Source organism: Podarcis liolepis, assembly GCF_965112155.1.
Source record: "Podarcis liolepis genome assembly, chromosome: 16".
Classification (NCBI taxonomy): domain Eukaryota; kingdom Metazoa; phylum Chordata; class Lepidosauria; order Squamata; family Lacertidae; genus Podarcis; species Podarcis liolepis.
In genome coordinates, this window is record NC_139567.1 from 42492285 (window position 1) to 42511632 (window position 19348).

Consider the following 19348-nt stretch of genomic DNA (forward strand, 5'->3'; position numbering starts at 1 on the left):
AACTAGCAGGGAGAGGGATAGGACACAAGGAGCTTTGAGGCACAAGCCCAAACAGTAGAAAGCTGCCACCACTTCCTTTCCTGGGCCAACCGTTGAAAAAAGTCCAAGGAGGAAAATCCCCTTTCGATATTTACCGGGTTGCCCAATTCTGTGTCACTGTACGGTGATGCAGACAGAAATCCAACTGGTGTAACCAGTAGGGGTCCGAAGTGGCCAGGCGCTGGTTTAGCTTCAAGGATTTGCATGGCAAGATGGTCTGCAATTTGCATCTCAATTCCCCCAAACCTTTATTCCCGGAGAAAGGGTTTAGGGACCAATCAGGTCTTTAGATTCATTACCAATTTGCCAATGGCTGTATGCGAAGACAATAACTCTTGATTGCCAGGAGACTTAGGACAGCTGAACTCTGTTTAGTCTCCTAGACCTTGAGGATCAAAGACTCCCCCTTCATTCCCAGACTCTACCGGGCGCTTTGAGTGACTCCCAGCTGCCTGAATTTACAAATCAGATAACAACTTCTTCCTGCCCAGAGAGGAGGCAATTTGATTCACACCTCCAAAGTCAGAGAGTTTTGCAATTAAAGAAACCTGATACACATTCCCCAGGATTCCACAGTTTTAACTCTCCCACAATGCTTCGCTTCTGTATGAACCAAAGTTTCAACGCACAAAGATTTCCCAACTTCACTACAGCCTGACTACCCCCAAAGAATCCTGGGAACTGTAGTTTATTAAGAGTGCTGGGAATTGCATTCCTTTGAGGAGTCAACTGCATCTCCCAGGATTCTCTGGGGGAAGCTATGTGCTTTAAATGTATGGGGGGGTGTTTGTGTATGAGAGAGAGAGAGATTGGGAGGTCAGGTTAGGAAAGCATGATTTGGCTTGTATGAGTCATCCGGCGTTATGACTCATTGACGTGGGTGGCCGGCCTCCTGCACAGACGCCGCTGGTGGCAGGCTTGGGTCAGAGATGGAGGTGTGTGGCTGCAGGGCTGCAGCTGCATTGCAGAATGGCGCTTTGCAAACCCTTTCCCAGGGATGGGCGGTGTTGCAAACAAAAATTGCCCTTTTCCCTTATGTGGTATCCAAGAGCCCATACAGAGTCCTTACGTAGGTTCCCTATTGGTAGGAGAAAATAACAGAGGCCCACCAGAGAATATTGAGAAGCAAAGCAGCTTGTAAGCCTGATCTTTATTGATCTGTTGCAACAGGGTGCTCCCCTCACCCGCAGGAGAGGAGGAGGAACCCAGAAAAATGGCGTGCAAGGCCTTATAAAGACTTTTGAAATTGCCACCCTGTAGATCAAGACGGAGGGACACAGGTGGCGCTGTGGGTTAGACCACAGAGCCTAGGGCTTGCTGATCAGAAGGTCAGCGGTTCGAATCCCCGTGATGGGGTGAGCCCCCGTTGCTCGGTCCCTGTTCCTGCAAACCTAGCAGTTCGAAAGCATGTCAAAGTGCAAGTAGATAAATAGGTACCGCTCTGGCGGGAAGGTAAACGGCGTTTCCGTGTGCTGCTTGGGATCTGATTTCTTTCCGCAGGGCCTGTAAGACAGAGTTGTTCCGCCTGGCCTTTGGCTTATAGTCAATTTGACTCCCTACCCCTCTTTCTCTTTTTTCCTTTCTCCTCCTGTGATGAGGCTGCATTTTAATGTTTCAATGTTGTATTTTAATCTTGTTTTTTAAGTTGTATTTCAATCAACTTGTTTTTATTATTGGTTGTTAGCTGCTCTGAGCCCGGTCTTGGCTGGGGAGGGCGGGGTATAAATAAAATTTATTTATTATTATTATTATTCTCTATCCGTGGAAGCAGAGTGTAGCCATTGTGGCTGTGAGCCATCAGGAGCCTTTTCCCCTCTGGATTTGTCTAGTCCCCTTTTGAAACCATCCATGTTGGTGCTCCTGTGGCAGGGAGTTCCACAGTTTAACCATGTGCTGCACGAAAAGAAGCCCTTTCTTTTCTCCATCCCAAATCTTCGAACACTCAGTGTAGCTCCTGGGAGTGATTATATATGGGGGAACCTAGGGAGCTGTATTATATGCCAAGCGGCTCACTGATCCACCTAGCTCAGTACTGGCTGACCATGGCTATCCTGGGTGAGGAGGCCGTGTTGAAATGTTCCCAGTTTCAAATTTCTGAGGTTTAATTTCTGTCTTCAGTTTTTCATGCTGTATTTTTTTAGTGTTGTAAGCTGCTTTGAGACCCAGATGGTGGAAAGTGATTATTGGAAGTTGATTATTGAAATAATAAATAAAATACAAATAACTAGACAAGTGGACGCGGGTGGCGCTGTGGGTTAAACCACAGAGCCTGGGGCTTGCTGATCAGAAGGTCGGCGGCTCGAATCCCTGCGACGGGGTGAGCTCCCGTTGCTCGGTCCCTGCTCCTGCCAACCTAGCAGTTCGAAAGCACGTCAAAGTGCAAGTAGATAAATAGGTACCACTCTGGCGGGAAGGTAAACGGCGTTTCCATGCGCTGCTCTGGTTTGCCAGAAGCAGCTTAGTCATGCTGGCCACATGACCCGGAAGCTGTACGTCGGCTCCCTTGGCCAGTAAAGCGAGATGAGCGCCGCAACCCCAGAGTTGGTCACGACTGGACCTAATGGTCAGGGGCCCCTTTACCTTTACCTAACTAGACAAGTAGCAGACTTTAATTGCAAAAGCAACCATGAGCTCAGTTTGGTTATGGCACAGAAAATGAATGTTCTCTGGTTGGAATGCTGAACTGTTGAAGTGTAATTGTGTAAGTTTGTGTGTTGCATGTAGCTCGGCTTTGAGCTTGTATGAGAATAATTGTATAAGAATAATGTTAAAATCCCAAATTTATTTTAGAAATATCAAGGCGGATGGTCACTCAGTGCCATTAGTATATGCAAATGTATAGAACCTTCGTTCACAATAAAAATGGAACTGGCTGGCGAATACTTTTATTTTTATAAATCTTTACTATTTGCAAAGGGAATCTTTGCATGAGTTAATATTTTACTATCCCTTTGGAGCTGCTCTGCAAATTTCTACTTTTCGCCTTGCTGGCCATGACGCTTTACAGTTTAAATTTTTGATGCTCGGTTTCTTTTGTGTGTTTTTTTATGTTTGCACTTTTTCTGCTGTTAACAAATTAATGATAAATAAGTAAGTCAGTCAGTCAGTCAGTCCCAAAGCAGGTCGGATGAGCCTGACACCCACTTTCCCCTCTGCTCTGATATTTGACGTACGCCACTTTTGGCAACCATGCCAACCTGCTAGCATATTTTTACCGTCGCTCACAGCTGCGCCAAAGTGAACTGCGATGGTGACAGGTGATGGCGTGGGGTTTCGGCAGCTTCTTACCATTTCTTCTTTTTAATACTTTAATTTTGCTTTAAACAAATACAGATAAATATAGACAACCAAAATTACGAAAGAAATTCCTTAATATAATAATAATAATAATAATAATAATAATAATAATAATAATAATAATAATAACAATAATAAAAAATTATTATTTATACCCCGCCCATCTGCCTGGGCTTCCCCAGCCACTCTGGGCGGCTTCCAAAAGAATATTAAAATACTATAATACATCAAACATTAAAAGCTTCCCGAAACAGGGCTGCCTTAATAATAATAACAATGAAAAAAGCTACAAAACTACAAAAAATATCAAAGTACATGGCATAGAACATAAGCCATTATGGGAAAGAAAAAAGAAAAAATGGAAAGGAGGGGGAAAAGAAAGAAAGAGAAAGAAAGAGAAAGGAAGGGAGGGAGGGAGGGAGGAGGGGGAAAAGGGGGGAAAAGAGGAAGATGAGCCAAAACACAAGAAGGCTCATCTATTGTACGCTTTCGTCAAGATCACAACAGATCATTATTCTTAACAAATCTCTCTATCTGCATTCCATAGAATCCCTCATCTTGGTATCAGGGAACATTTCCCTATGTGGTATCCTTCTAAACATAACCAGGTTTTTCTTGATGAACCCTTATCCCCTTCTTACCATTTCTTTCTCTCTCCCCCCTCCTCTTTTTTAACAGACTCTTTCCCGGAAACACGACTGCTCGCCGGCCTTGATCTCGCATCGCGGCGAGGAGCCCTCCTCCCAGAATGTCAAGCTCGGGCTACCCTCCTAGCCAAGGAGCGTTCAGCGCAGAACAAGGGCGCTACCAGACGCATTCGGTCCAGTACACATTCCCCGGCGGCCGACACCAGCAGGCAAGGGGGGGACGCAAGGGAGGAGGGCGCGCTTTCCGGGGAACTCCTGGGCGGCGGCGCTGGAGGGCTCTCCATGGCTGCCAGCCACAATGGCCGTGCTCTTCCTCCACTGTTGAAAGCAGCAACGCTTCTTGGTTGCTGGAACCCACAAGAGGCAAGAGGGCTCTTGTTCTTGGCTCCTACTTGTGGGTTTCTTTTTGGGGCTGCTGTGAGACCAGGATGCTGGACTAGAGGGGCCATGGGCGTGATCCAGCAGCCTCTCCTCATGTTCCTATTCAGGAACACAGGAAGTTGCCTTACCCTGAGTCAGACCACTGTTCCATTCAGCTCAGTACTGTCAACACTGGCCGGCAGCAGCTCTCTAGGGTAACAGTTCTCAACATGTGGGTCCCTAGCTATTGTTGGACTACAACTCCCATCATCCCTGAGTTCTGTCCCTGATAACTAGGGGTGATGGGAATTGTAGTTCAACAACATCTGGTGACCCACAGGTTTAGAAAGGGTCTCTAGGGCATGGGTAGGCAAATTAAGGCCCAGGGGCCGGATCCGGCCCAATCTCCTTCTAAATCCGGCCTGCGGACGGTCCGGGAATCAGTGTATTTTTACATGAGTAGAATGTGCCCTTTTATTTAAAATGCATCTCTGGGTTATTTGTGGGGCATAGGAATTCATTCATTTATTTATTTTTCCAAAATATAGTCCGGCCCCCCGCAAGGTCTGAGGGACAGTGGACCGGCCCCCTGCTGAAAAAGTTTGCTGGCCCCTGCTCTAAGGGGACATTTACAGCCCCCCCCCGAAGGTGCCATTGGGGATCAAACATGGGAACGTCTGTATGCAAAGCTACAGCCAGTAGTATTTATTGTTACCTTCATTAGAATAATTTAAGCCAACGGTTTCCTGTCCCTGAGCTCAGGAAGATGCATGAAAAGAGAAGTTATCATGATGATGACAGGTCAGGAGAGGCTGGAGGAGCAGACAGTCTACAAAGTAAATGGATAAACGTTTATTGAATACACGGGGGGAAATGGCGTACACTTGAAAACATTGGCAGCATTAAGATAAATTCAACAGTGTAAGTAAGTTTTGATGGATGTAAGAATGGAATACTGAATGGTTTAGTTTCTGTAAAATATTCAGGGATTTATGATATGCAAAATGAACCATGGAAAGAGAGGAAGGGAAGTCACTGATATTTTAAGGATGTTTAAATGAGTATTTCAAATTGTAAAACAGAAAATTGAATTATATATGTGTGTGTACCGCATTTTTCCGTGTATAACATGCTCGCGGCTGCAACCAATAGCCCATCCCCCCTCTGCACTATCCGTGTATAAAACCCCCAATTTTTAATAATAATAATAATAATGCTAATAATATTTTTTATTTATACCCTGCCCTCCCCAGCCAAGGCCGGGCTCAGGGCAGCTAACAAGCAATAATAAAAACAAGTTGAATGAATACAACTTAAAAGCAAGATTATAATACAACATTAAAATATTGAAACATTAAAATGCAGCCTCATTTTTAACATTATTTTAGAGTAAACTTTGTCTTATACACGGAAAAGTATGGTATATGTGTGTGCGTGTGAGAGAGAGAAAAAGTAAATGGATAAAATGAACAAATCGAAGCAAATGAAACACGGGTCATTTGAAAAGCAACGACCCACCAACACTTCAGCTTTCTTGAAAGCGGTTGTGCTAAGGAGGCCGGTTCCTTAATTATTGCCAGCCTTGTGGCTCCTTTGAAAAACCATCTTCAAGTAACTGTCAATATTTGAGCAGCCAGTTGACCACTGTGCCAACCCTCGGACCAGGGAGCTAGAGGCGTGGGTTGCGGCAGGCCCAGTTCTTAGCAGCTCATGTGAACCTCTGTGGCTATGTTACAAGGGGAGCAAAGTATGTCCCTTCCTCCTCTTCCTCTTCCTCCTCCTCTTCCTCCTCCTCCTCCTCCTCCTCCTCCTTCTTCCAAAAGAAACGAAAGGTTCTTCCCGGTTGGGGCTGCTCGATTCTTCAACCTTGAGAGCAGAATAGCTGGTCAGTTGTCAATGTTTGACCAGGCAGGTGGCTGGCGTGCCAACCCTGAGTCGTAAGTACATTAGAGGAACCCTGCAGGATCCGGCCAGAGGCTTCCAGAGCAGCTTACGTACCATCAAATAAAACCAGACAGTCCCTGCCTTTAGGCTTGATGATCTAAAAGACTCGGCAAAGAAAGAAAACAGGGATGGGGGCAGAAGAGGGGGGAAGCAAAGGCAATTTCTTAAAGTCAAATTGTAGTTCTTACAATGAGTGGCTGGAACGGTAACAGTTCAGGGGCAGGAGGTCACTTTGGCGGAGCTGATGATACGAGCCCCACTTCCCGTATAGATGGTCTAAGCATTGGAACTTTTGGCTCCCCCCAGAGGTTGCTGGACTACAACTCCCATCATCCCCAGAGACTGTGATAGCCAGTGGCCAGGGAGAATGAAGGTTGTTCAGCAACTTCTGGAGGGCCAAAAGTTCCCCGGCACCTTTTCCGGATGCTGTTGTGACCACAGCCCCATCACAGACACCCCAAACATTGGCCATTGCAGCCAGGGGCTGATGGGCGTAACGGTTAAGAATGCTGGACTGTGGCCTGATAGAGAGAGCGGGGTTCGAATTCCCACTCAGCCATGAAGCTCACTGGGCTTGACCTTGGGCCAGTCACTGACTCTCAGCCTAACTTACCTCACAGGGATGTTGTGATGAAAAAATGGGAATGGGGGAGGGGAGGGGCAGAGCTACCATAGCTGTCAACCTTCCCTTTTTTGTGGGAAATTCCCTTATTCCAGCTCTGTTTCCCGCTGCTTCCTGCTGCTATCCCGGATTGTTAGATATCCCGTAGACTGTCCCTGGGGCAGGTGAGGCTGCTGATCCCTTGTTTTCAAATCTGAAAGTTGACAGCTATGAGAGCTACGTATGCTAGCTGGAGCTCCTTGGAGTAAAAGGTAGTATACAAAATAAAATAAAAATAAATGACATCTGGGCAGTGCCAGCTTGGGGTAGGCTGCCCTAGAAGGCACTGCTCCCGGGCACTCTACAATCCTATTATTCTTTCTCCTAGGTTGGAGCTGTTCATTGTTTCTTTTAAAAAAAAACTGACAAAATAACCTGCCCCCCGCTTTTTATCTTGTAGGAGTTTGCTGTTCCTGATTTCCGCCCTTCTCACTTGGAAGTCAGCCAGGCCACCCAGCTCCTCCAGCAGCAGCAGCAGCAGCAGCTTCGGAGACGGCCCTCTTTGCTGACTGAATATCACCCTGGCTCCGACAGGTAGGGTGCCCTCAATCTCTGACCTATTGTTACCTTATCCTGTCACCTTTCCCTATATGCACCAACTCAATCACTCCAATCTGCTCACCAGCCCTGTTGCAGGTTTCCGCATAATCCTTTTTCCAAAGTAAAAAAACAACAACCCTTAGATTGGTTAGATTGGTTTCAACTAGGGCCAGGGCCTTTTCAGCACTGGCCCCGACGTGGTGGAACGCTCTGTCACAAGAGACTAAAGCCCTGCGGGATTTGACATCTTTCCGCAGGGCCTGCAAGACAGAGCTGTTCCGCCTGACCTTTGGTTTGGACTCAGTCTGACCCTTATGTTTCCCTCCCCTTATGGTTTTGATCTATGGGCTACTTTTAAAATGTGGCTGCATTTTAACCTGTATTTTAAATTGGGTTTCTCCCCCCCCCATTATGTTTTTACTGTAATTTTACTGGTGTTAGCTGTCCTGAGCCCAGCTCTGGCCGGGGAGGGCAGGGTATAAATAAAATTTATTATTATTATTAAACTTAATAAAAGGAGCAGTACGTAAGAACATGAGCTGTCAGTTCTGCCTCTCCAGGTTCATGGGGGCATTTGCGTTCATAATAGGGGATTTTATTTTGGAACCTCCCCTCTGGAACTGCTGACGGACAGATGCTTAAACACGCCGGATTAAAGGCTCTTCCATGTTTTGGCGCGTCAGCGATATTTCAGCAGAAACTGGGCGGCCCCTCGCCAGGGGTGTTGCCTCTGCTTCCTGCATTGAAGATCCCCACATTGAGCAGGGGATTGGACGCAGCGACCTCTTAATATCCCTTCCGACTCTGCGATGCTGTGAAAACACCCCCGCCCGCCCCAGATGTGCAAAAACGGGGCTGTGGTTTACTAAGTAAATTGAAATACTCCCTCGGACAGCTGGTGGGTATGCCATTCCATTTATTTCCTCTGCCTCTCAGGCCTCAGGAAAGAAGATCTGGCTACGAGGCCCAGTTCCACCCCGGCTCGTCGCAAGCTGATCATGATGCGCTGGATTCGAAGAGGCCGCGCTTGGACCAGGTTTCCGACTCCCACTACCAGCGGGTCAGCGCCGCAACGGTCCTGCCGCTGTCCCACCAGCTGCAGGATGGGCTGCGTTCGTCAGACTTGAAGAAGGTAATGCCGGCTGGGGAGAGGCCGCCGCCAAGTCCTGCCTTTTTGCCTGGTTTGAGGCACCGGCTGTACAGCGGTGCCTGGTGTCCTTTTGGACTGGTAGGGCCGGAGTCAGGGAGCCCAACAGTAGGTGGCGCCAGAGCCAGTGACAAGGGGAGCCAGCTCTAGGAAGCTCAGAGCTCCTCTGCCAAAGGAGTCTCACAGGAACATAGGAAGCTGTGTTACACCAAGTCATACCATTGGTCCATTTATTTCAGTATTGTCTGCACTGACACTGGCTGCGGCTTTCCAGGTTTTCATGGGGGGAGTATTTTCTCAGGCCTACCTGGAAATGCCAAGGATTGAACATACGGCTTTCTGCCCATGAGGCAGGGTTCTACTCCTGAGCAATGGCCCTTCCTTGCTAAGTCACTGCTGTAAACTTGGGACACTGAAGGGCATTGGTCGTGGCTCAGGGCTAGGGCCCTTCAGCTGGTGCAGTATTCCGCGGCCGGGTTGCTCTCTGAAGCAAGACGGTTTGCACATATTACACCGATCCTGGCCCAACTGCATTCACTGCCAATTAGCTTCCGGGCCCAATTCAAAGTGCAGGTTTTAACCTATAAAGCCTTAAATGGCTCAGGACTGCCGTTTTTCAGGGACTGCCTCTATCTGTACGAACCGACCTGGACTCTGTGATCATCATCTGAGGCCTTTCTTTGTTTGCCTCCACTTCAAGAAGGGTGGCAATACGAGAACGGGGCCTTTTCTGTGGTGGCTCCCTGTTTGTGGAATGCTCTCCCCAGGGACCTTCACCTGGCGCCTTCATTACATATCTTTAGGCACCAGGCAAAAACTTTCCTTTTTAACCAGGCTTTTGTTTGATTAATATTCTGCGGCCTTTCAAATGTGTTTGTGGAAGGGCGGGGAGTTTTTTTTTTAAAAAAAAAAATGGTAACTATTTGTTTGTTTGTTTTTATCCTGTATTTTTATCTCGTAAACCGCCCTGAGGATCTTCGGATGAAGGGCGGTATATAAATTTGACAAAACAAAACAAAGCAAAACAAATATATTTCTCTTTTTCCCCCAGGAGTCAGCTTTTGGAGGCAAGCATGACGGGCCGCCATCGCCGCTCTCAGGCCAGCCCTGCGGAGATGACCAAAATGCGTCTCCATCCAAGCTGTCAAAGGAGGAGCTGATCCAGAGCATGGACCGGGTGGACCGGGAGATCGCCAAAGTGGAACAGCAGATCCTGAAGCTGAAGAAGAAGCAAGTGAGTTGCCAGAGCAGGTCGTGGGGATCGCACCCACCCCTAGGCCTGCTGGATTAGGAATGTGTGTGTGGAAGTCTCTTGGCAGAGAAGAGATGGGATGGGGGGCAGGGAAGCCTTTGGCCGAGGATGAGGGGAAGCTGCAGGTAGGTTGCAGGTGGGCGGAGGCAGAGCAGGTAGGCAGGGGTGGGGTAGCAGAGGGTGGGGCTGCCGTTCCTGTTGATGGGATCTGGCTGAATCAACAAAAGGTTGCTCAAACCAGGGATCTGGCTGTAGAGCAGGTGTGGGAAACATCTGTGAGCCTCTAGATGTTGTGGTCCTCCAGATGTTCTTGGGCTCCAACCTTCCCATCAAGCTCCCAGGGATGATGGGCAACATCTGGAGGGGACTGCAGGCTAGCCACCCCGGAGGCTAGCCACTGCCTCACCAGAGTGGCGCACGCTCTGGTTATCTCCCGCTTGGACTACTGCAATGCACTCTACATAGGGCTACCTTTGAAGGGGACCCGGAAACAATTAATCCAGAATGCGGCAGCTAGACTGGTGACTGGGAGCGGCCGCCGAGACCACATAACACCGGTCCTGAAAGACCTACATTGGCTCCCAGTACGTTTCCGAGCACAATTCAAAGTGTTGGTGCTGACCTTTAAAGCCCTAAATGGCCTCGGTCCAGTATATCTGAAGGAGCGTCTCCACCCCCATCATTCTGCCTGGACACTGAGGTCCAGCACTGAGGGCCTTCTGGCGGTTCCCTCACTGCGAGAAGCCAAGTTACAGGGAACCAGGCAGAGGGCCTTCTCAGTAGTGGCGCCTTCCCTGTGGAACACCCTCCCACCAGATGTCAAAGAGAACAACAACTACAGTACCAGACTTTTAGAAGACATCTGAAGGCAGCCCTGTTTAGGGAAGCTTTTAATGTTTGATGTATTACAGTATTTTAATATTTTTTGTAAGCCGCCCAGAGTGGCTGGGGAAACCCAGCCAGATGGGCGGAGTATAAATAATAAATTATTATTATTATTATTATTATTATTATTAAGTCTCTCTTTTTTAAGTTCAGAAGCAAAAATACTCTGCAGCCTTTTGACTGTCACAGAGCCTGGTGGCTCTGCAATCTCTTTGTGCCTTGTTCCTACCTTTACAAATTTGCACCTTGCAGCAAACTGTTGATTCAGAGGCTGGCTTTCCCTCCCTCTCTGGTGACTTATTCCCGGTGAGAGCAAGGACCTTGGTACAGATGGCTGATTCTCTCTCCCCCCCCCCCCCGCTTTTTTTGTCTCCTAGCAACAACTCGAGGAAGAATCTGCAAAGCCCCCTGAGCCGGAGAGACCCGTCTCCCCTCCCCCTGTGGAACAGAAGCACCGCAGCATCGTCCAGATTATTTATGATGAGAATCGGGTAACACTTGCTTCTCCCACCCCCCTTTTCAAAGCCTCTTCTATATTTGATGCAGGGATTTGTACCGGGCACCAGTTCTTACTTGTGCCTGCGAGAGAGAGGATTCCCGTGTTTGCATGTTGTGATGAGCTGGGGTTGGTGGCCTAGTGCGGTTTCATTGCGCATGCCAATTGATTGCACCTTCCCTGGGATGAGCGAACCCGGAAGCCGCCAGTTCCTATTAATGTCTGAACCCAGAAGTGAGGGTTGTTGCTGGTCTTTTTAGGCTCATGGCTTGGATTTTTGAGCCCCACCCCCTCTGGCTCCACCTCTTCCCTCCCTCTGAGAGATGGAAAGAGAGAATGTGGGCGCAGAAACACACTTTGCTTTCCCAAAGCCTGGTCCAGTAGAATAAATCCAAACTTTTGAAAGCACGTAGAGCAGAAAGAGGAAGTGGGAAAGAGAGCCGCTCTTCCAACTTCCTCCTTCAGCTCTATGCGCTTTTCAAGGGAGAGGAAGGCAAACCTCATACGTATGAGGAGGGGGTCTGTGAGTGGGGGGTGGTGCCTCTTTGGCAGCCGCTGCTCCCTAGCAAGCCAGGATCCCTAACAAACCAGTTTGTTGTTGGGCTATGTGGCACTCCTGCTTTCGCTAGGCTAGTGAGTTTCGTCCTGCACCAGAGACTGCCTTGTTTTCTATGGCGAGAGCCACTGGTGAGAGCCAGCGTGGTGTAGTGGTTAAGAGCAGTGGACTCGTAATCTGGTGCACCGGGTTCGCGTCTCCGCTCCTCCACATGCAGCTGCTGGGTGACCTTGGGCCAGTCACACTTCCTTGAAGTCTCTCAGCCCCACTCACCTCACAGAGGGTTTGTTGTGGTGGAGGAAGGGAAAGGAGAATGTTAGCTGCTTTGAGAGTCCCTAGGGTAGTGATAAAGCGGGATATCAAATCCAAACTCTTCTTCTTCTTCTTCTTTGGAACGAGGTTGTCTTCATGAGTTCCCAAGAGTAAGTGCACCCTGTATACAGTGGTACCTCGGGTTAAGAATTTAATTCGTTCCGGAGGTCCGTTCTTAACCTGAAACTGGTCTTAACCTGAAGCACCACTTTAGCTAATGGGGCCTCCCGCTGCTGCCGCTACTGCGCAATTTCTGTTCTCATCCAGAAGCAAAGTTCTTAACCCAAGGTACTATTTCTGGGTTAGCGGAGTTTGTAACCTGAAGCGTCTGTAACCTGAAGCGTCTGTAACCCGAGGTACCGCTGTATATAGCAGAAGTCATTTCTTTATTCCAAGTTCAGCTTTGCAAGAGCTTCCAGGGCAACATTTTGAAGCAGGCTTTAAGCTTCTTGTCTGCAAAGCATGTGGCCAGAGTTCCACAAGTTTGGGGCTCGCTCAGAGCTGAATACAGTGGTACCTCGGGTTACAAACACCTCGGGTTACAAACCCTTCAGGTTACAAACTCCGCTAACCCAGAAGTAGTACCTTGGGTTACAAACTTTGCCCCAGGATGAGAACGGAAATTGCGTGGCGGCGGCAGTGGTAGGCCCCATTAGTGAAAGCGCGCCTTAGGTTAAGAACGGTTTCGGGTTAAGAACGGACTTCCGGAACAAATTAAGTTTGTAAACCGAGGTACCACTGTCAAAAGGTGTATTTGTTGGGACTTTCGCCTCCATCAGTTCACATTAATAAGACTAATAAGAATGATAGATAAATTTTGCTTTTAGGAAGATGCAGTCCTCCAGCTGTTGCTGGACTCCAGCTCCCATCAGCCCCTGCCAGCTCAGCCATTGGTCAGGGATCTGGAAAGCTACATTTGCAGGGAGGGACACGGGTTCCTCACCCCTGGTATATTCCAGAGGCTTTTTAAGACCCAGTCAGCCAGATGCTCCAGTGCCCAACTCTTTTCTGGTATCTTTCCGAGCAAGGAAAGTGTGTGTTGTCATCCCAGGATATAGCGTAATCCTGTGGTTCCCTAACTTTTTGCGTGCACGACCCCCTTGGTTCCATAAACTCACCCCCATTTTCCCTCCCTGCCTCCTAAAAAGCATTATTTAAATAGTAGTTTGTGTGACCCACTAAGGAACATAAAAAGGTAAAGGGACCCCTGACCATTAGGTCCAGTCGTGACCGACTCCGGGGTTGTGGCGCTCACCTCGCTTTACTGGCCGAGGGAGCCGGCGTACAGCTTCCGGGTCATGTGGCCAGGAGGACTAAGCCACTTCTGGCGAACCAGAGCAGCGCATGGAAACGCCGTTTACCTTCCCGGCGGAGCGGTACCTATTTATCTACTTGCACTCACGTGCTTTCGAACTGCTAGATTGGCAGGAGCTGGGGCCGAGCAACGGGAGCTCACCCCGACGCGGGGATTCGAACCGCCAACCTTCTGATCGGCAAGTCCTAGGCTCTGTGGTTTAACCCACAGTCCCACCCGCGTCCCCACTAAGGAACATAATAGCACAATAAAATTCAAAACACTCACAATTAACTGCACATTGATTCATAATCCAATTAGAACTATTTAGTTTAATTAATTCATCAAAATTGGTATACTCAGTCCAGTGACACCAGCTTTTTAAAGTCCAAGAGGCATTTAAACCTCAAGCACCCCATTACCTCTTAGTGCCCCCCCTATGCAATCCCACCGCCCCCTAGGGAGCTGTGCTGCCCACTGTGGGATCCACTGGCGTAATCCATTCCACATTTGCTAGTCTCCTGAGGGGCAGGTGGGCCGTGAAGCCCCTTCCCCGGACATTCCACCCAGCCACCTCTCTGACTGCTTTAATTGATATTTTGAGCACAGCCGTGGGAACTGTGCTCTGTGTCTGTTGCCAAACTCCTGCCTGATGCAACATGGTGGTGGCGACACTGAATGTACACAGGCCTGGCTGTAACCTGTGTGTGTGTGTGTGTGTGTTTGTGTGTGTGTGTGTGTGAGTGAGAGAGAGCTATCTCTATTCTCCCCGTTGTGCAACCGAGAGCCAATTCCATGGAGAAGAATGCGGTCAAAGAGGAAGGCGAGGTCAGCGCGAATAACCTCCGTTTCAGCTGGAAAGTTCAGCTGGTCTTGGGGGAGGGATATTTTGGCCAGGACGCAAGGCCTTAAAATTCGGATCCCAAAGCTCTTTGGATCCCAAGCAAACCCCTGGGTCCAAGTGCAACTATCGAAGCAGCCTCCTGGCCCTTAAGGCATGGTAGACCTTTAATGTCTGTCTCCCCCTCCATCATCGTCATCATCATCAACAACAACATATTTTAGCACTGAAGCATTGAGGGGGAGCTTTGCATCTTGGTTGTGAAGAACCAGGGTTGAGCAGGGGATAAAAAAAAATAGGAAACACTTCCCCCACCAGGGCAGAAATGGAACTGGGTTTGGGATGGACAACCCTCCATAGAAAATATTTTTGCTCTCAGAATGTTGTGTGAAATGTTTCCTTAATATATGTGTGTGTGTTTGTATCTACAGTGGTGCCCCGCAAGACTGAAAACTCGCTAGACGAAAGAGTTTTCCGTTTTGGAGGTGCTTCGCAAAACGAATCTCCTATGGGCTTGCTTCGCAAGACGACAATGTCTTGCGAGTTCCTGCTGGTTTTTTCCCTCCCCCCCCTTTTCTAAGCCGCTTATCAGCTGATCCGATCAGCAGATAAGCCGCTAAAAGGCGCTAATAGCGCTAATCCGCTAATCCGTCAATGGGCTTGCTTCGCAAGACGAAAAAACCGCTAGACGAAGAGAATCACAGAACGGATTCTTTTCATCTTACGAGGCACCACTCTATATGTTTGTGTGTGTGTATTTTCTCTTAGGCGTCCCGGTGCTATGACTTGCTATAAGGGACAGATAGAAGGAGGGAGCGTGTGTGTGTTTGTTTATAGACAGCTATCTATATCCATTTAAACCTGTGTGGGTGTACATATCTGTCTATCTATCCATAGAAACTTATCTGCGTATAAACATAATCTATATCTATCAAAATCTGTGGGTGGGTGCACACATCTATCTACCCATAGAGAACTCTCCATGTAGACCTACTTTATCTGTTGAAACTGTGCATTTGCATACACATCTATCCATAGACACCTCTTTCTGTGTGTAAGCCCATCTATTTATATTGAAACCGCTCTCTCTCTGTGTGTGTGTACACCTCTGCCTATCCGTAGAAACCCCTGGTGTTTGTGTACACTATGGGTAGGCAAACGAGGGGCCGGGGGCCAGATCCGGCCCAATCGCCTTCTAAATCCGGCCCGCGGACGGTCCGGGAATCAGCGTGTTTTTACATGAGTAGAATGTGTTCTTTTATTTAAAATGCATCTCTGGGTTATTTGTGGGGCATAGTTCATCCCCCCCTCAAAATATAGTCTGGCCCCCCACAAGGTCTGAGGGACAGTGGACTGGCCCCCTGCTGAAAAAGCTTGCTGACCCCTGTCCTAGAACCATGGAGTCCATACGGGAATTGAACCTGCAACCTTGGAGCTAAACCAGCTGAGCTCTCCAGGCATACTTTTGCCGAATCAGCCCATTGATCGGCATTGTCTAAACTGATTGGCAGGTGCTGTCCAGGATCTCAGGCAGGACTTGCCCTTTCCCAGTTTTGCCTGGCAATTGTGGGAACTGAACCTGGGACCTGACTCAGACCAAGGTGGCTTCTTGTGTTCCTGCTTCAACCCTTTATTCGGAACCATGAGGACTAGGATCTTACTTTGCTTTTATGGTGTATATCTATATCCATTTACTGAAATGTGTGTACATATCTCTGTCTACATACATGGGTGTATATATATCACCTTGCTGATTTTCTGGGCCATCCCATGATGCCTTTCTCCCCCCCCCCCCCGGTTTTGCAGAAAAAGGCCGAAGAAGCCCACAAGATCTTCGAAGGCCTCGGCCCCAAAGTCGAACTGGTGAGCAACCCGATAACTCTTGTGCCCTTTCCACGTGTGTCTCTTTCTCAAACTTGCTTTTAGCTCTTCCAGCGCAGGGGTGGGGTGGGGATTCTCCCCACAATTTCTTGGGCCCCGCTTCCCAGTGAGTTGGGAGCTCGCCAGATCTGGGAGGGCACTGAGTGTCTTGATGGGTCGTGAACTTCCTTTGAACTGGAACGCCCTGGCCCAGCTTTCTCGGGCGGGCGGGTGTTCCTGGCTGCGCTGGCTTTGTGCCTGCCGCACGTGCGTGGCGGTGCTTGAAATGCCCTCTTAGTGAGGTTTGCTATTAAACAAAAAAAGGCTTGCCCTGATGTGTTCTATGCTGTGGCTCTGGCTTTGCAAGGGGTTGGGCCAGACAACCCTTTGGACCCCACCTGACGCTACAGTTCCATGATCCCTTGTGCTTCTTACCTTGTTTTCTTTCCACCCCCTGCTCCGTAGCCGCTCTACAACCAGCCGTCAGACACAAAGGTGTACCATGAAAACATCAAAACGTAAGTGCCTCGCTTCACCACCAACATGATGGTTCCCCAGCCTGGATGGCTTTGAAAGACGGTTGGACTCTTGTATATGCAACGGAGAGATGGATAGCGAGAAGTCCTTTTTACTCACTTCTCTCTCTTTTTAAGAAATCTTTCTTTTCCTTTTCATTCCTTTAATAAAGTGGTACCTTGGTTCTCAAACTTAATCCATTCCGGAACCAAAGCATTTCAAAACCAAGGCACGCTTTCCCATAGAAAGTAGTGCAAAAACAGATGAATCCGTTCCAGACTTTTAAAAACAATCCCTAAAACAGCCGTTTAACATGAATTTAACCGTGTTAAATTTAAAATTTAGCCATGGAGCCATAAAATTGAAAGCAGTAAACAATGTACTGCAGTCACACAATCAGTCCATCAGTAGCTCCACACAGCCACAAAAAAACAACAAAAAAGAGCCGCAAAATTAATAGCAAAAAAGGACAGATCGCAGCGTAACACTCAAATTGGAAGCGTAACACTCAAAACGGAGCACATTTGGCTTCCGAAAAAAGTTCGCAAACCAGAACACTTACTTCCGGGTTTGCAGTGTTTGGGTTCCAAGTTGTTTGAGTACCAAGGCGTTTGAGAACCAAGGTACCACTGATTAAAAATAAAAATAAATTTTTTATTTATACCCCGCCCTCCCTGGCCAAGACCTGGGCTCAGGGCAGCTAACACCAAATATAAAATACAGTAATTTAAAAAAAAAACAAAAACCAGTTGATTAAAATACAGGTCCTGTGTTCTTATCTCTTGGCTCTCTTTCCTTTTCCTGCTGTCCTCTGGTCTTTTGTATTTTGTGTGGTGCAGATGATGGTGATGGTTCGTGGAGAAAGGACCCTGTGTTGAGAGGCAGGAAAGGGAGGATCTCCCAGGGTGGGAGGATGGAAGGAGAAAGGAAAGCTCCCAGGTGGGAGCTGGGAGGGCCCACCTTTCTCTGTGTGGGACAAGTCAAAATTTACCTGTAAAAGGTGACTTTGTATTCCCCCCCCCCTTCTCTTTTTTCTTGGTTTTTGTTTAGTTTGGGGTTTTTGCTGTTGCAAAGACTTAATAAAAAGAGGATTGGACAAATTCACGGAGGAGAATAAAGCTCTCAAGAGCTACGCTGCCCTTGAAGCTGTCCCAGAAACTCCAGCGGGTGCAGAATGCTGCAGCGAGGCTCCTCACGGGGTCTCTGCCATGGGAGCATATTCACCCAGTGCTTTTCCAGCTGCACTGGCTCCCGGTGGAGTACAGGGTCAGATTTAAGGTGCTGGTTTTGACCTTTAAAGCCCTTCACGGCCTAGGACCCTCGTATCTACGGGACCGCCTCTCCCAGTATGCCCCACGGAGAGCCTCAAGGTCCATAAATAGCAACACCCTAGAGGTCCCAGGCCCTAAGGAAGTCAGATTAGCCTCAACCAGAGCCAGGGCCTTTTCAACACTGGCTCCGGTCTGGTGGAACACTCTGCCTCATGAGACCAGGGCCCTGCAGGATCTGATTTCTTTCCGCAGGGTCTGTAAGACGGAGTTGTTCCACTTGGCCTTTGGCTTGGAATCAACTTGATCCCCTCCCCCTCTTTATTTCCTTTTTCCTTTCTCCTTCTGTGATGGAACTCCTATCTGGGGACTTCCCTGCCTTTTTTCTGGCCCACGTAGGACCAGTCTGGATAGTTGGCCTTGGTGAAGATTTGATGTTTTCATCCCCCAAAAGTTTTTGATTTGAGTTTCTACTGAAATGAGGCTGCATTTTAATGTTGTACTTTAATGTTGTTTTTTAATCAATTATTTTTATACCTGGTGTTAGCCGCCCTGAGCCCAGTCTTGGCTGGGGAGGGTGGGGTATAAATAGAATAAATAAATTATAAATAGATGATTATTATTATTATTATTATTATTATTATTATTATTATTATTATAGTATAGCAGCTACAATGGCTATGCTCTGCTTCTGAATATTTCCAGTTGCTGGAAAGGGCAGTTGGAGAGAGTGTTCAGATCCTGCTGGCAGGCCACTTTAAGAACAGGATAGTGGACTAGATGTGCTACTGGCCTGATCCAGCTAGAGGCAGGATGTCTCTGAATCCTAGTTGCTAGGGACCGCAAATTGGGATGTCCCTCTTGCAGGCTTCCCATGGGAGGGTGTGCCTCTGGTTGGCCACTGTGAAGACGGGATGCTGGACTCAGTGGACCCCCTTTGGCCAGATCCAGCAGCCAGGCTCTCTTCTGATGCCCTTCATTCTCTTTTTTTGTTAGGAACCAAGTCATGAGAAAAAAACTGATCCTCTTTTTCAAGAGAAGGAATCACGCCAGGAAACAGAGGGTATGGATCTATTTCTTTGTTTATTTTTTGTCCTCCTGTGCCTAAATTATTGGGAGCGGCCGGTTAGCTTGTTGTTAGCACAGGCTGTCTTTTCCCTCCCCTTAAAACGCACCCCAAAACTCACTGTCATCCATCAGTTACGAGGGTATTTGTTTCGGTGCTGAGAGTTGTCCTTTATACACAAAGCGCAGCACACATCATTCACCTACCTATAAGTGGGCATAGGTGGCAAATACCCAAACATTACAGATGGCTCTCCTTTCTGGGCTCAGAACTCAGCACCCCAAGCCCCACAGGTAAGAGAAATGCCCCTAAATATGGAAGCTATTAAATTTGGGTGTGAATAAGCTAACTGTGACATTAAGACATA

General features: G+C 48.1%; 1 protein-coding gene across 3 annotated transcripts in view; it reads left to right on the forward strand.

Annotated features, from left to right (window-relative positions):
• Nucleotides 1-19348, forward strand: part of NCOR1 (nuclear receptor corepressor 1) — a 110305-nt gene that overhangs the window by 15764 nt on the left and 75193 nt on the right. For all 3 annotated transcript variants that reach the window (XM_083479686.1, XM_083479688.1, XM_083479687.1), the window contains exons 2-9: nucleotides 4015-4192; nucleotides 7349-7482; nucleotides 8425-8620; nucleotides 9687-9869; nucleotides 11150-11263; nucleotides 16078-16134; nucleotides 16597-16649; nucleotides 18912-18978. In XM_083479686.1, coding sequence (XP_083335812.1) covers nucleotides 4085-4192; nucleotides 7349-7482; nucleotides 8425-8620; nucleotides 9687-9869; nucleotides 11150-11263; nucleotides 16078-16134; nucleotides 16597-16649; nucleotides 18912-18978 — 912 coding nt within the window. In that variant the 5' untranslated portion in view covers nucleotides 4015-4084. The remainder of the gene's footprint in view (nucleotides 1-4014; nucleotides 4193-7348; nucleotides 7483-8424; nucleotides 8621-9686; nucleotides 9870-11149; nucleotides 11264-16077; nucleotides 16135-16596; nucleotides 16650-18911; nucleotides 18979-19348) is intronic.